Source organism: Panthera uncia, chromosome B1 (assembly GCF_023721935.1).
Source record: "Panthera uncia isolate 11264 chromosome B1, Puncia_PCG_1.0, whole genome shotgun sequence".
Lineage (NCBI taxonomy): Eukaryota > Metazoa > Chordata > Mammalia > Carnivora > Felidae > Panthera > Panthera uncia.
In genome coordinates this window covers 193,469,873-193,485,321 of record NC_064811.1, presented here as the reverse complement: position 1 = coordinate 193,485,321, position 15,449 = coordinate 193,469,873, and the positions used below count along the sequence as shown (strand labels likewise).

Sequence of the window (15,449 nt, the reverse complement as noted above, 5' to 3'; positions counted from 1 at the left end):
ATGAATGAGCGACTACTATAAGGTCTTATCACAGATGGGCTTTCCCAGAGAGTAAAGCAAATAAACAAGCAAAAAGAAAAAAAGTTTCCAAAATTACTCTCCTGCATCTTTATAATTTGAGCCTAATGATTAGCGTGTTATGTCTAAAGGAAATTGTAGGTATGAAACATAGCAGGGCAAGGGGACATCGTTGTCTGTGTTGTTGATTTGCTTCTGTTCCCGGTGATTGTCTGTTCACAGGTGATTGTCCAGGCTGCTTGCGACAGCACAGGATGAATGAAGGAACAGTACTGTGCTGGGTTGAAGAGTGGCTCCCTACTGTAGACGCCCCCCAAAATCCATATTTTAGCCCTAATGCCCCATGTGACTGTATTGGCAATGAGGCCTGTAAGGAAATAATTAAAGTTGAGTGAGGTCATAAGGGTATAGCTCTGATCCTTATAAGGAGAGACAGCAGAACATTCTCTCTGTCATGGGAAGACACCAGGATCTGGTGGTCATTTGCAGGAAGAGTCCACACCAGAGTCTGACGCTGCTGGTCTACCCAGAACCTGTGAATGTGATCTTATTTGGGAAAAGGGTCTTGACAAATATAATTAAGGATCACAACAGAAGATTATCCTGGTTTAGGGTGGACAGTTCTAAAGAACTGTCCTTAGAAGAGAAGGAAAGAGGACACACAGCAGAGAAGCTGAGGTAAAGAGGGAGACAGGGATTGGAGTGATGTGTCCACAGGCCAGTGAGTGAACACCAAGGATGGCTGGCAACCACCAAAAGCCAGGAGAGGGCATTGAATGGGTTCCTCCTCAGTCTCTAGAAGGAACCAACCCTCGTGATACCTTGGCTTCAGGGTTAAGGCTTCCAGAACTATGAGAAAATAAATTTCTATTGTTCTGAGCCGCCAAACTTGTGGCAATTTGTGACAACAGCTTTAAGACACTAATTCAAGTGCTCGGTCTTTAATCAACCTGTCGTCTAGGCACTACTAACACATTTCCTAATGAAAATTTGTTTGTGAACGTGACCAAAGGAATAAAGAAGGGCAGGAAAGTTCCAGGTGCTCTTTATGGTCAATTACTATGCTCCCATCTCTGGCCCTGGCAAACACTGAGTTTGATGCTCATTTCTTCTTAGTGCTGAATAATATTCCATTGTCTAGATGGGCCACAGTTTCTTTATCCATTCACCTACTGAAGGACACCTTGGCCCTCACTTATCTTGGTTGCTTCCAAGTTTTGACCATTATGAATAAAACTCAAATACAAAATCAACTTTGTCTTGTCTCTTATTCTTTCAGACCCTTCCCATTTTTGTTTTAGGAAATCCTCCTGACTCTACCTTAGCCACATATCCCAAATCTGGCCACTTCACATGATTTCTATTGCTATTGCAATGGTCAGAATTATCATCATTCCTTGCCTGAACTAATCTAATAATCTGTGCTCCCTGCTAGAAAGTTATCTACAAAAAGGCTAGAATCTTAGTGTCTTTTCTACAGTGCTATATGCAAGCCTTAAAACAGTGCTTGGTGCACAGAAACTGTTCAATAAATGTTTTGTGAATGATGAAGGGTAGCTAATAATAATTTTCATAGCTAAAATATGTTATGCCTACATTAAGCCAAGTTCTAATAGATGTATGGATCAATACATTGTGTATATATACATACACACACACATGCACACAATTTACTGCTCACTAAAACTTTATGAGGTTGGTACTGTTATCTCCCCTGTCTTATAGATAAAGCAGCACGGACAATGATCTGAGTTTCTTTGCCCGTGTTCACCCCAACTGATACTGCTAATATGGTCAAACAAGATCGGTTAGCTGACCTTTTATACTCAGTCATCTCTTACTTACTCGATACAAAATCTACTATGATTGATGGCCTATCCTGAATCTCTCAGAGACTCTTACCACTTAAAGGGTTAAGTTAACAGCCATCCAGGGGCAGCTGTGTCCATTTTCATCATCATAACTGAGAATAAATCCAACTTTTGGGACAAACATTTACAGAATTTTTATAGTACTGTTTTATACTGCCAGATAGGCAAAAAAATATGTATCTTTACAATATATATATTTATTGTTCTATATCTGGGGACCCTCTCCTCTTCATAGAGACTTTCATTAACATAATTAAAGCTGAAATTTGTCATTGAATTCTTACAATTAGAGATGTTTCTCTAAAGTTATAAAACAAAAATCAAGACATACACAAACTGAACAACAGTTTTCATGGGCCATGCTTCTTCTTATTAAACAAGTAAACATATTTAAAATAAAAAAAAGTAAGCCAACATACTTTCAGAAAGCTAGTAGACAAATACCCTCTCATGACACACAGTCCAAGGCCAAAACAAAGCTCTACCAAATAAGAGAAACATCCAAATGCCTGTTTTTATGAACCAGAGACCTAATCACTTTCCTAGGTGATTTATTTACTGTCGCTCAGGAAAAATAGTTTATATCAGATGGTGGGCTTGCCCCGAAAGCATAACATCTGGGTTGGTTTTCATTCTTCAAGTAGCTGCTATAAAGTACACTAAAGAAAATTAACAAGCCATAGTAAACATTCTCTCGAGCATAATTCTAATTGAAAATAATGAGATACGGGGCGCCTGGGTGGCTCAGTTGGTTAGGCGGCCGACTTTGGCTCAGGTCATGATCTCACGGTCCGTGAGTTCGGGCCCCGCGTCGGGCTCTGTGCTGACAGCTGAGAGCCTGGAGCCTTTTTCAGATTCTGTGTCTCACTCTCTCTGACCCTCCCCCGTTCATGCTCTGTCTCTCTCTGTCTCAAAAATAAAGGTAAAAAAAAAGAAAAAAAAAAGAAAATAATGAGATACTAATAGAAATACAATGAAACAGTGTATTAACCTTCTATCTATGGGTTTGTATTCTCAAATCAGTTACAAAATTATACTACGGCAGGTCATTGGAAGTCACTAGAGTCTGTTACCTAGGATATAAATTCTAGAAAATAATTACAAAAAATGATGAAAAATGTCTCAGGACCTTTAAATCAAAAGGGTTATAGAAGTTTTAGATATGATGACAATACAGAAGAAAAAAAAATATATATATATGATCATAGAGGTTGAGCTCCCATAATAAAATGACCTGGAAAGAGTGTGAGCCTATTTCAAAGTACAGGGTAGATACAGACCTACCGTGCCTTTGAGTTCTGACAGTGGCATCTTGAAATAAGAAGGAAAAAAAAGGTTAAAAACACACACTTCCATTTAAAATTATGTTACACACACATCAGAAATATGCTAACTCATATTTCCATCGGAATTCACTCATCATCGCTGGAAATGTTCGTTTTGAGGTTTAGGTTATTTCTTTATAATGAAAAATCTGAAATTATGAGACTCCCCTAAGTACACAAGGGTTTCCATCCAAGACATAGGGCTTTTTCTATGCCTTTGTGATGTTTTTGAATCTAAGGGCTGAAATACGAAATTTTTAAGAAGTAAAAATAAAGATAGACCCCCTGGTATACAATCACCTGAGATTAATACAACCAAATGAGGTTGTAATCATTTGCAAACTCTCTCACAGAATATTATTATTGAAAGTACCACACAATGAAGGAGTTCTTTCTTTCAAATACTGGTATTCTATTTTTATGTAAAAAATTTGCCATTTTAATAGGACTAATTTTAAAACATTGGTTTTACAAAAAGACTGTGATAGGAGGCCAACTGTCTTGTTTTCTAGCATAGGATTGTAAACACATAGATTCCCCTTTTTTTCGTGAACAAGATGGGAAAATGGTAAACTGCTAACATTATCATTTGGGCAGATGTCGATGAAAATACTTATAATATGAAACAGGCTGTCTTCAGTTTAATATATTAGTTATATTGTGCCTTTAATTTTTTTTTAATTTTTACTGAGGGCTTCATATTCACTGTGAAGCATTCAGCCCAAAGTCCTGTAGAAGTCCCAGAAAAAAAGTATGATGTTCCCCACTTCAGCTACCTTCAGTTGATCATAACAGAAAGCCTGAGATACAGTCCAAGGTTGTTAAATAAATTATTGTTATGCTCTTGGGCAATTTACTTAATGTTTCTGACTCTATTTCTGTATAAATGAGAAATTAACAAATGATCTATACAGTCCTTTTCAGCCACCAAATCCTGACCATGTTGACATAATTTCCTATTTGAGATGTACAGTAATATAATGATGTCACCATCTCTCAGTTACCTCACACGGATTATTCTGCAAATCTTTATGAAATGGGTACCCTTTTTATCCCAAATTCAGTTTTACAGATGTGGAAACTGAAACAAAGAGACTACTACCTTCTCCGAGATCATAATGACAGAAACAAGACATGAACGCAGACAGCCGTTCTCAAGAATCGGCATGTTTCTTCTCTTAATGTTGATTTTCTTTAATCTGATTTTTAATTGAGGTATCATCAAGACACACAATGCACACAAAATGAAGTTCATGGATTTAGGTGTACAGGTTCATTCATTTTGACAAATGTGTGTGTTCACCTAACCACCATCCGAACAAAGATGCAGAACACTTCAACTTCAACAGCTTGTGGGGAGGTGAGGTGTCAGGGCATAGTCCACTGAGAACTGAATCCTGCTGACAGCAGTGGGGGTGAGTAAGCACAGAGGGGATCCCACCCAGGCAAGCCTTGAACTGATGACAGTCTTCTTAGGCACCCAGTGCTTTAAAGGGATGGTTCTAAGGTTGTGACCTGATTTGTCTCAGTTTTTAAGAGGATTGTTTGGACTGCTGAGTTGAGCCAAGATTGTTGGAAAGGGAGGAACGGGGCAGAAGCCAGAATACCAGTCAGTAAGGTCTTCTGATAATCAAGGCAAGAAACAACGGTCTCTTGATTAGTGGAAGCCACGAAGGTCTTATTCTGGACACATTTGGAAGAGAGAGTCAAGAATGGAGTCTAGTATTTGGGTCCGAGGAAGCTGAAGTATGGACTTTCTTTCCTGAAGCAGAGAAGGTGCAGCTTATGGGGACAAGATCAGATCTGCAATTCGGCACCTGTTAAAATCTGAGGCGTCTGTTAGCCTGGAGAGTAAGTCGATATTCTTGGGATAAACGAGTCTGGATTTCAGAGGAAGATTCTGGACAGAGAAGATCAATTTCAAGCCATCAGTTTATAGGAGGCATTTCCAGCCATGAGATTAGAGGCTGTTTACTAAGAGATGGGGACATTAAGACAAGGATATTAAGAAAGGCAGAGCCAGAGAGCTGGTAGGTAAACCAAGAGCGTGAGCTTCCTGAAATCCACTTGAGGAACACACATCAAATTGGAGGGATTGATCAACTGTGTCAAATGCCGCTCACAAGCTGAGCAAGAAGAGGCCAATGGCTTGCAAGGTCCTAAGCAATCTGTCCTCTCATTCCCTCGCTTAATTATTTTCCCTTTGTTCACCCATACTGGTTCCATTGCTATTTCCAGTAAGGATCTTTTCCCTATGATTCCATTTGCTCAGAATGTTCCTTCCCAGACAGCTACATGACCTACTCTCTCAACTCTTTTATGTCTTGACTCAAACGCTACCTTTTTAGTAAGACTTCTGAAGACTCTCCACCCCAGCCCAACCCTGTAACACTCTAAGCGGCTTAAAGGATTTGTTATTTTCTGTGGCATCTCTCATCTCAAAAATACATCTGAATTCTTTTTTATTAGTGTCTGTTTCCCTGCATCAGAGTATAAGTCACAAAAGACAAAGGTTTTTTATATTTTATGCACTGCTATATCCCAGTGACTAGAAGGATAACTGGCCATAGTGTAGGCTCAATAAATATTCAATAGAGAGTGAATGGATACTTAAGAACAGAGCATCAGATTTGATTTAGCAATCTAAATCTGGAGGACATTTGTCACCCTGACAAGACTAATTTCCATGGAGTGTTGTTTGCAAGGGACTGACAGTAAGGGAGTTAAGATAAAACGATAGGGGAGTAATAGGAGGTAATTGTACAGGTCTTTCAAAGAGATAAGCTGTAAAGGAGAACAGAGACAGAGGCTGGATGTAGATAGATGAGGAATCAAGAGAGGTGATTTGGTTTCTATTGTTACTGTTGTTTGCTTGCTTTCAGATCAGAATGAGCCATTAGAGAGTGAAACATTGATGATTCAGGAGAGGTTGAAGAGAGGGAAAATTTGCTGGCGTGATGCCTACCCTTGAGTAGGTACAGAAGATGGGATCTTGAATATATCAAGTGTGTTTGGCCTGAGAAATGAGTCATTCATTCACATTAAAAAGAGAAAAAGCAGATTATGCATATTAATACAAACAAATTAATAGTGATGGAAATTAGGGACATGTTTTTCTGATTGTTTCTCATTTCTCTCTGAAACAGGAAGCAACCTCTAACTCTGTGAATGGAAAGAAAGTGGTTGATAAGGAAGTTTGATAAAAGAAAGCTACGATATAGTAACCACCTAGGGAATGTAGAACAGTGAATGCTTAGCCCAGGAGTCAGCAAACTATGGCCTTCCGGCTAAATATGGGCAACTCTTTGTTGCCATAAACAAAGCTTTATTGGAGCACAGCTCTGACCATTTATTTACATATTCCAATTGCTTGTTCCTGCACTACACTGTCAAAGCTAGAAAGTTGCAACAAAGACCTCACGGTCCACAAAACCTAAAATATTCACTATGTGGTCTTTTACTGAAAGTGTTGTCAACCCTTGTTCTAGAAAAAAAAAAAAAATGGAGCCAATCTATTGACAGCTCTGAGGGCTCATCTAAACATGGGTGAGATTGGTCAGGCTGTGTTTTTCTTGATGTTTAGCTATGCAGGTTCAAAAGTGGACAGATGGATGAATTAAACCAAGGCTGGCATATTAGTGTGTGAGTTGAAGGAAAACAGAGGGTCAGAGGTGAGGAGGACTTGCCTAGGGAGGGATCCCAATGATGGACCATGTAATATAAGCAAGTGACGGAGAAGCCTGATGACATAAGGGGAGTGAGGTTTGTAAAACGTAGGAGGTCAATAAATAGATGGTCCTGAGGGGGTAAGTTAGCAGCAAAAGCAGCAAACAGAAGTTGGAAATGGAATGCATAAAACTTAAGATGTACATGGTATGCAGTTATTGGAAATTGTTAAGTTCTAGAAATTGAGTACGTGGAGTGGGGGCAGGGGGCAAAACCATTGGAGGAGAGAAAGTAAGAAGTGACCCTGTAACTGATTTGTCAGGGTGTCACTTTAATATCTGAAGTCTACGCTTGGCTTAGCCGGGCACTTTTTATTGTTACTTCAAGCATTAAGTTTATACTTATTATATGACTCAATAGATATCCTACTCATGGAAATGTAGAAGGTACCTGATGATCTTGGATATTAGGGAGTGAAAATTAAGAAGTCAGGGGAAAAAAATTCTAAAATTAATTGTGCTGACTTTATAAAGACCATACCTGTGTGTTTACAATGTGGCTTTTACATCATTCGCATTTGTTACATTGCTGTCTCTAATCTACCAGGTGTAGTAGGGACTAGGTATGACCAAGGGGGCTTTTTGAAAAGTGTAATTATTTTAAGACCAGAAAGGCGTCATTCAGGAAGACTACTAGCCTGATAGCATTCAGTTCTCACGCAGGACATTGCTTTTTCTCTTGAAGACCTGACCCCACGGTTTGCACAAATGAAGCACCAAGAAAGACGAGGAATACAGTAATCATTGTGAATATCGTGTACAGAGAGAAAAGCGAATGTAGCTTATAACCTGGAGGCTGGAGGACTATGGCAAGTTCAGAGAGAGGCAGCTCTTTCAGTTGTGTGAAAGTAATTCTGCTGGATTATTAAATCTTTCCTCTAAATGATGTCATACTTCCTCAAAATCCATTTCTTGTTCCTGAGAATCCTCTCCTTTCTATTGGAGGGGTAGGTTGGCATTGTGTCTTTCAGTTTGATCGAAGAGATTATACTGTATGCCTGCTTATGTGAGATTTCAAAGCGATTAACACATTTTGTATAGAGATTCATCAATGTCAGTGGTAAAAAACTGAAAAAAGATCTAAAAAAAACTCAAGAAACTTGCCAATTCTAAACACTCATTGATAGATAGCACAGAAATAGGTCATGAATTTTTTTATTTTATCACTAGATTTCTATCGGATCCTGTAACTGAGCCTTCTCTGCCATGTCAACTAACAAATGAATGTCAACGTGGGGGTTTATTTGTGACACTTGTGCAAATCCTTCTGAGAAAAAAGTATCAGACTTTCTAGGCATGCTGAAAAAATCAATACAAGAAGTCTGGGGCTTACCTACAAGGTCCACATTTCAGAGGGGTTGACTCACAGAGTTGGAGCTGTCCTGGGATACCACCGTCCCCATCAGGGCAGCCCCCAAGAGACAAAAATAATTGTTGAAACAACAAAAAGGCAAATAGATTGCAACACTTTTTTTTTTTTTTTTTAAGCCAAACAGTGTTCCTGTTTTCTAATCAGAGCAGCAAAATTGGGCAACTTCGTGGGATCAGCTCCTCTAGAGCCTGGACCTCAGCTGTTGGGGAAGATGTGTTCCATTCTACAAGGCCAGAAGGGTGAGGGTGTTTGCTCAAGTGCATCGAGTGGAGGGCACACAGTGCCGAAGAAAATAATAGCTATGGCCGCAAATACTTTTCATATACATATTTTTAATTTTGTAGGCTGTTACTTGGACTGATCTTAGGTTTTTGTATTTTTTACTTTCCAAAAATTCCACTCCCCCACCCCCAGGAAATATATATCTTCCAACAACTCTGCTCTTTTCTTTCTCCCTCTTAGTCCAAGTATAATAGCAGAATTTTTTGCATCTCTTCTCTTTCCTATTTTGTATCCTCCCATCGTCTACTTGTTTCATTTTGTTTGATGTTTCCTTCTGTAGGGGGTTCCACGGGTTAGAAATACAGTGGTCTAGGGGCACCTGGGTGCCTTAGTCGGTTAAGCATCTCACTGTTGATTTTGGCTCAGGTCATGATCTCATGGTTTGTGAGATCGAGCTCTGTGTCAGGCTCTGTGCTGACAGTGTGCAGCCTGCGTGGGATTCTCTCTCTCTGTCTCTCTCTCTCTCTCTCTCTGTCTCTCTCAATAAATCAATGAACTTAAAAAAATACAGTGGTCTAGGTAAATTTTATTTCATTTCGGTATTATTTCATTTAATATTTTATTTCATTAATTCATTTAATAATGAATTTAACAATTCAACGTATTGCATTTTCTAAGTTCTTTCCAATATTCAGCTATGCTGGAATTTTGTGGAAAAGAGCAAAAGAATCTAAAATGATCAAACAGGTAAAACTTGCTTCTGTGAGAAAACACTCAAGGTGCGGGGGTTTTACTTAAGTCAGTAGGAAGAAGGTCATATTTGAGCCAGTACATTGTAGGATTGCCTCCACAGGCTTCAAATGATCTGCTGTCTGAAAAGCTCACAGAACGTAAGAGTGTTTCTCAATCAAGTTTCATCACGTTAAGCACACGTAAACTACTGAGTTACTTGGATGGAGCATACTTTAAGATGATACCTTTCTGTTTCATCTAAAAGGCAAAACTAAAACCCAAGACAACTTTACTTGACCTTTGGGTGAATAAATCAGAATCTGCCATTTCTAAGTTTTAACGTCAAGAAGTAAACGGATTTCACCCAAGCCAAAGCTGGCCGACACACATTTTCTTCTCAAAGTGAGTAATTTCCTTGGTCTTCACATTAGCTTTATAAATTCCAAAGGGCTGATTTGTCAATTATAGTCCAATAAAGCTAGGAGATAAAAAATGCCCAAAGGGAAATTAAGGATAAATGTGTATTTTCACAAACAGAAATGGACTTCTAAGTTTTCAAAACATATAATTATCTCACAATGATCAGTTTCTTTGAAAACCATTATTATGTGGGGCACCTGGGTGGCTCAGTAGGTTAAGCATCGGACTTGGGCTCCGATCACGATCTCAAGGGTCTTGAGTTCAAACCCTACCTCGGACTCTGTGCTGACAGCATGGAGCCTGCTTTGGATCCTCTGCCTCTCTCTCTCTCAATCTCTCTCTCTCTCTCTCTTCCTCCCCAGCTTGTACTTTCTCTCTCTCAAAAACAAACATTGAAACAAATAAAAATATTATTGCATAGAATTTTTGTTCATGCTGATAATCTTTAACATATAATTCTTTATTTTCTTCTTGCTATTTTAAGAATTCCATAAACCCTGAAAAGAATAAAAATTGTCATCTAATAAGATTTAGATACACGATTATTTTCTTATTGTCTTAAAAGTGACTATTTAAAACGTAAGACATTTTGTCCAGATCTGCTTATAATTACCGTAGATACTTGTAATGTAAGTGCATGACATTTTCAAGTCGCCATTCATAATAATACATAAATAATTGAAGACTAATACAATTACTTAGGTCTTGTGAAAATTAAGATTTTTATTTGATCACTATCTTATTATTTTTAATTTGCCATCACTTCTAGTTTGGCCAGAAGAAGTTACAACCAAAACAAACAAAAAGCCTAGAAAATATATATATTTTTTCCATTTAATTGCTCTCACCTTGATAGTTTGAAGCGAACCAAGAAATCATTTTTCTTTCTGAATTGAATTAGCCTTTTTTGTGTCTCTATTAGTTTATGAAGGTCTAAAGAAAACACAAAACAATAGAAATTAGGCAAGGAAATAGCGGAAGTTGGGCATCGTTATCATTTGCTAAACCAAATGGCCTCCGAAATCTTTCCACCTTTGCCCTCTCCCCAACCCTCTGGCTTTTCTATGCTCTATGTCACGCAAAGAATTTTCAGTTCAGGGTTAGGTCAGCTCAACTGAGGTCATAAGCATCCTACAACGACAGTGTCCATTGCATCTGAAAAGAGGGTACACACAGAGGAGAGAGGAATAAACAAAACAAAGAAAAACACACACAAAAAACCACACTGCAGAAACTAATAATAAGTACACAAAGTACACAAGTGTATTTATTACATTTTGCAAGCACTTCGTTCTACATTTCAAAAACGCCACCATCGAGCTGTTGGCACATTTATGTACAAAACAGATTAATTGTAATGCCTGCTACAAAGCACTCTTTGTGAAAATACAAACTCTAATACCAGGGAAAAAAAAAGCCAAAAGCATCAACATCATTACATAAGTTTAAAAGACAGTTGTAAAAATCATCACAAACTGTTAAGACACAGAACTGAAACACTATAATATAGAATTTTAAAGAAGCCCATTAATACTTTTGCTGAATATCTGTAATACTGCCTATATCAGAAAAAATGTTGAACCAGTAAGATAATCTACGTGTAAAAAAAAGAAAAGAAGCAAAACCCCAAATTAATTAAATTATACTACAGAATGCATAATCATGCCACAGATAACCCTAATAATACCCCTCTACCTACTACAAGAACTTGTAAAATTACGGATGATGCATGAGTGGTCATTGTACAAAGATTGTTTCACTCATAAATTTTATTAGAAATGCACTTACACTGAGAAAAGATTTCACAATGGTCAAATCAGTGCACAATACTACCTAATTTTTATACACTGACAAAAATGTCTTGTCAGGGCTACATCATTGTAAAAGACACTTTACAGCATTCTTGTAGCATTAGAAATAATCAAAAGAAGAGTCAAGGTTAAAACAAACACCAATTTTGGTCCAGTAATACTGATTGCTTTTTTTTTTTTTATTCATTTGATATAGGTACTTCTTATAAATGATTATGAATGAACATTTGGTTAAAATGACTTCAAATAAAAACACAGATATATCACTACACTCGGGAGGGATACATTCTATAGTGGCCGCTGACCACACTTTAAAAAACACTACAGGTAAACCAACATAGATCGGAAGGCTGCAAGCAAAACTATTATATTAATGGAAGCCTTTTCAAATATATCATATACATCAGAGGGATAGTTTACAGAGGTGCAATCCGTTAAAACATTTGAAAGTAGGTAAAACAACTTCCGAGGGGTTAGTGTGCTTATTTTTAATATACCACCTTCATAAAGGTAATTAATGTTCCACATTAGCATATTAAAAGTTCCAATCCAGCCACAGCTTAAATCACAAAGAGGTCATTCTTCAATAGTTCACAGTAGTCATTTCCATTAAAATTGTCTCTATACTAAACTTGAAAAGGTAAGTCTGGTGTCACAATCTTAAAAAGGCAGCTAGCCATGCATTAGCATCACTGTTTCTACGTGCTCACAACAGAAACATGAGTAGTCAGAGAGAAATACCTTTTAAGTACATCAAGAAAAAAATACAATGTTAACAAAGATAAGAAGCACTTTTTTTTTTTTTTAATCCTACTCTTACAAATTTAGAAATTGCACCTTAGATTGATGAGAACATGAACCAGGGCCTGTAGTGACGTGGTCCCGGACCTCCAGACAGGATTTCCATATTACAAGAAGAGTCATCATGGTACCATCTCTGTCTAGTGTTCATAATGTACAGTGGTCCCTTTGAAGGTTACCTGTAGTTAAACTAGTTACCGAAATCAAAACTAAAAAGTATAAAAAGCTATTTTTCTCAAAACATAAGAAATAATGCAAAAGGTGTTATGTATTAACACATGGGGAGTGGTTAAAAATCAAAGACATCTCTGCATGTGACAATGTTAGTATCTTCAATCTTACGCAATTATTAAGTGAGTTTGAGAAACTGAAAAAAGGAAAAGGCTGGATAGGAGCTTGTAGAAGAGATCTGATCACACCAATTTAACAAATTAGGAAACCAGGTGCTCAACAACAAAGGATTGTGTTCAGGTGATTCATAAGTCACCCTACATATCATTGATGAGAAGCACTTTTGTATTTTATTTTTCAAAAGGTTGGATGGTTGGATGGCCCTTAGTTAAACACCAATGCATCTGAATGGCAGAAAGGACTGGAAGGGCTTATTTATGTGTATGCGTTGAGTCGCTCTTTGGAGCGAGTAGAGTGGATGTCATGAAGCTCTTGCTCCTCCTTGGACTTGATGTCCTCATATTTCTGCATCCGGCAGGCATCTTTCACGTAAGCCCAGTTGGCAGACAGAACCATAAGGTAGTGGACCTAATCAAAGACAGAAATAATTTATACTGGAAGGCTGTTCAGTGTCTTCAACGCACCTTGCTACCAGGGAAGAAATATTCAAGTTACAGACTTATATAGAATACGTTTGCTCATAAAACAGAAGCAAAATTTCTGTGGTGACAGAATTAATAATTATATTATCCCTGCTCGTGTCTCCAACTGTATGACCATATTTTCTCACCTCCCTTTCTTTCAGTATCTCTTTTTCTTTTTTCAATTCTGGAGTATCCAAGGTTGATTCTTAATCTTTCTGTGATATTTCCTGTCCATTCTGTCCTCATTTACCCAAACCGAAAGATTATATGTTTCATGTTCGTGTACCTACGTTTTCCAATCCATAACAGAAAAGAGTCACTTACACAGTTTGAGTCTAGACAACTTTGAATTAATGGGAGGATATATTATTGCCCGCTATGCAACAGCAAAAGGGACCATGGAACCCCCAAGATAAACCTGTGGATTGAATTATCAAGTTAACTTTCCATATGCTGAATTTTGTAGTTTCCCTTAGCCTGTACACTACAAGAGAGCAAGCATTGGGTCCTATGGATGTTGTATGCTTTCATTCACAACAGAGCGCCATGTTCTAAAAGAAACTCCTGATCTGTCTCGAGTAATGAAGTTACTCAAGTAATGAAGGTCCTGATTTGACCTGAATGGACTCAGCTAGGAGATTACCTGTTTGTTTTTCCTTCTTTCCCTCACTCTTGGGCCACAGGGGAGGGAAGGCAGTTTTCCAAATGATGGATTTCAATGGATGAATGTGAAAGAGAAACTGAGTTGCTCATGCTTTACTTGATCTAAATTTTAAAGGGTAGGCAATATTTTACCCATAATTTAGTAAAATGGAACACTAAAGTTTTGATTAGCCAGGAGTACGCCGAAAGACAGCAGGTAGGTTGGTTTTAGCAAAGTGCAGACATAAAAAATACAAAGTCAGTTCTAAATGGGCACTATTGCAGTAGGTTAAGGTAGTCAATAGGCAATAGAAAAAAAAAATGAGTTTTGACACGGCAATATGGGAAAAGATGCACACCAATAAGAAGTTCCAGAATGTTCTATTTCCTCTGAAAGTTTGCATTTTGTTTAGTGGAAATTGTAAGCCACATGCAAGAAAGAGCAGTGGGTTCTATCTTTTTACTCTGTGTCACTTTCATAGTGAAAAGCTCCATCACTACATACATGCAGACTGAACAGTTTCTATACATAACCAAATTGATGTGGCACTCTGCTGTTGTTGCTGTGAAAATACCAAGGGCTGTGCAGAGTGTTTAGCAAGAAGCAAGTACTTAATATATGTTTCACATGAATAAGTATATTTTTAGATGTACGAAAAATTTCCTTTTGAAGTCTGAGAAAATATGGCCCCTAAACTATTATCAAATATGTATGAGTGAAATACTCAAAAGAGCTTGAGTCATTCAGGTTCAGAAAGTGACACTTTTCAGTAGGTCTTTAGACATTCCCTCTCACCTTAGGAGAACACACACTGCCAGGCTTGATACTGTCCCTCGGGAGGTGAGCAGCGGTCCCTGGACCCTGGTGCAAGGCCACGTGAACCACATCTGCTAATATCTACCTAACTTTCTAACCTCTCTGAAAAATAATGGAGTGATCACGTGTTAGTTTTCGTACAAATCCTCATGATCTTTGCCTTAAATCCTGGATGATGTTTTAAGTATTTTGGTAGAGAAGAATTTATCTCCATTTTCTCATCTCTAAAGTGGAAATAATGACAGTGGAATACTTTGAGCGTTGCAAGAATTCGGGATGAAGTTAATGACCTTTGCTATATTATGACTGCTGAATGTATTCGTGGATTTAAGCATTTGACGGTGCTTTCAACAGAGTGAGTTTAAAGAAATATTAGCTAATAACAGTATTATTGGTAATAGTGTTAGTACCAGGAACAGAAGCAGTAATTATTGTTATAGGATTCCTGTCTCCTAAAACCTAAACTATTATCAGAGCTAATAAATTGGAAATATGTACTGATGTCAATCAATAGTTAGGTGTTATGTATTTCTTAAGGAACTTATGCTTGGCATATATTTAGGTATCCAAAAGGATGCTTAGTAATTAAAACATAATATCCTAAATACTTGCAGCTTGATATAAAGTTTATATACAACTTAATGCCTAAATTCCTGCGAAGCACAGATTCCTTAAGAAATACATAATATCTAAATATCTATAATCATGAGATGTTTTTGATAATAGATTCATTTCAGAGTAAGCATTTTTAGGGAAATTTAAATAACACTTCATTTAGACAGGTACTTTTCACCTACGTATTACTAAAAGGCACGCATTTTTGCACAGAATTTTTCACACACATAGGTAGCAAATGCGAACAAATGCCCTATTACATA

The 15,449-nt window shown here is 37.6% G+C and overlaps 1 protein-coding gene across 1 annotated transcript in view; it reads right to left on the bottom strand.

Annotated features, from left to right (window-relative positions):
- Positions 1–10,925: 10,925 nt before the first annotated feature.
- GPM6A (glycoprotein M6A) overlaps positions 10,926–15,449 on the bottom strand; it is a 48,978-nt gene continuing 44,454 nt past the window's right edge. Inside the window, exon 7 of the mRNA XM_049630098.1 lies at positions 10,926–13,056. Coding sequence (XP_049486055.1) covers positions 12,904–13,056 — 153 coding nt within the window. The 3' untranslated portion in view covers positions 10,926–12,903. The remainder of the gene's footprint in view (positions 13,057–15,449) is intronic.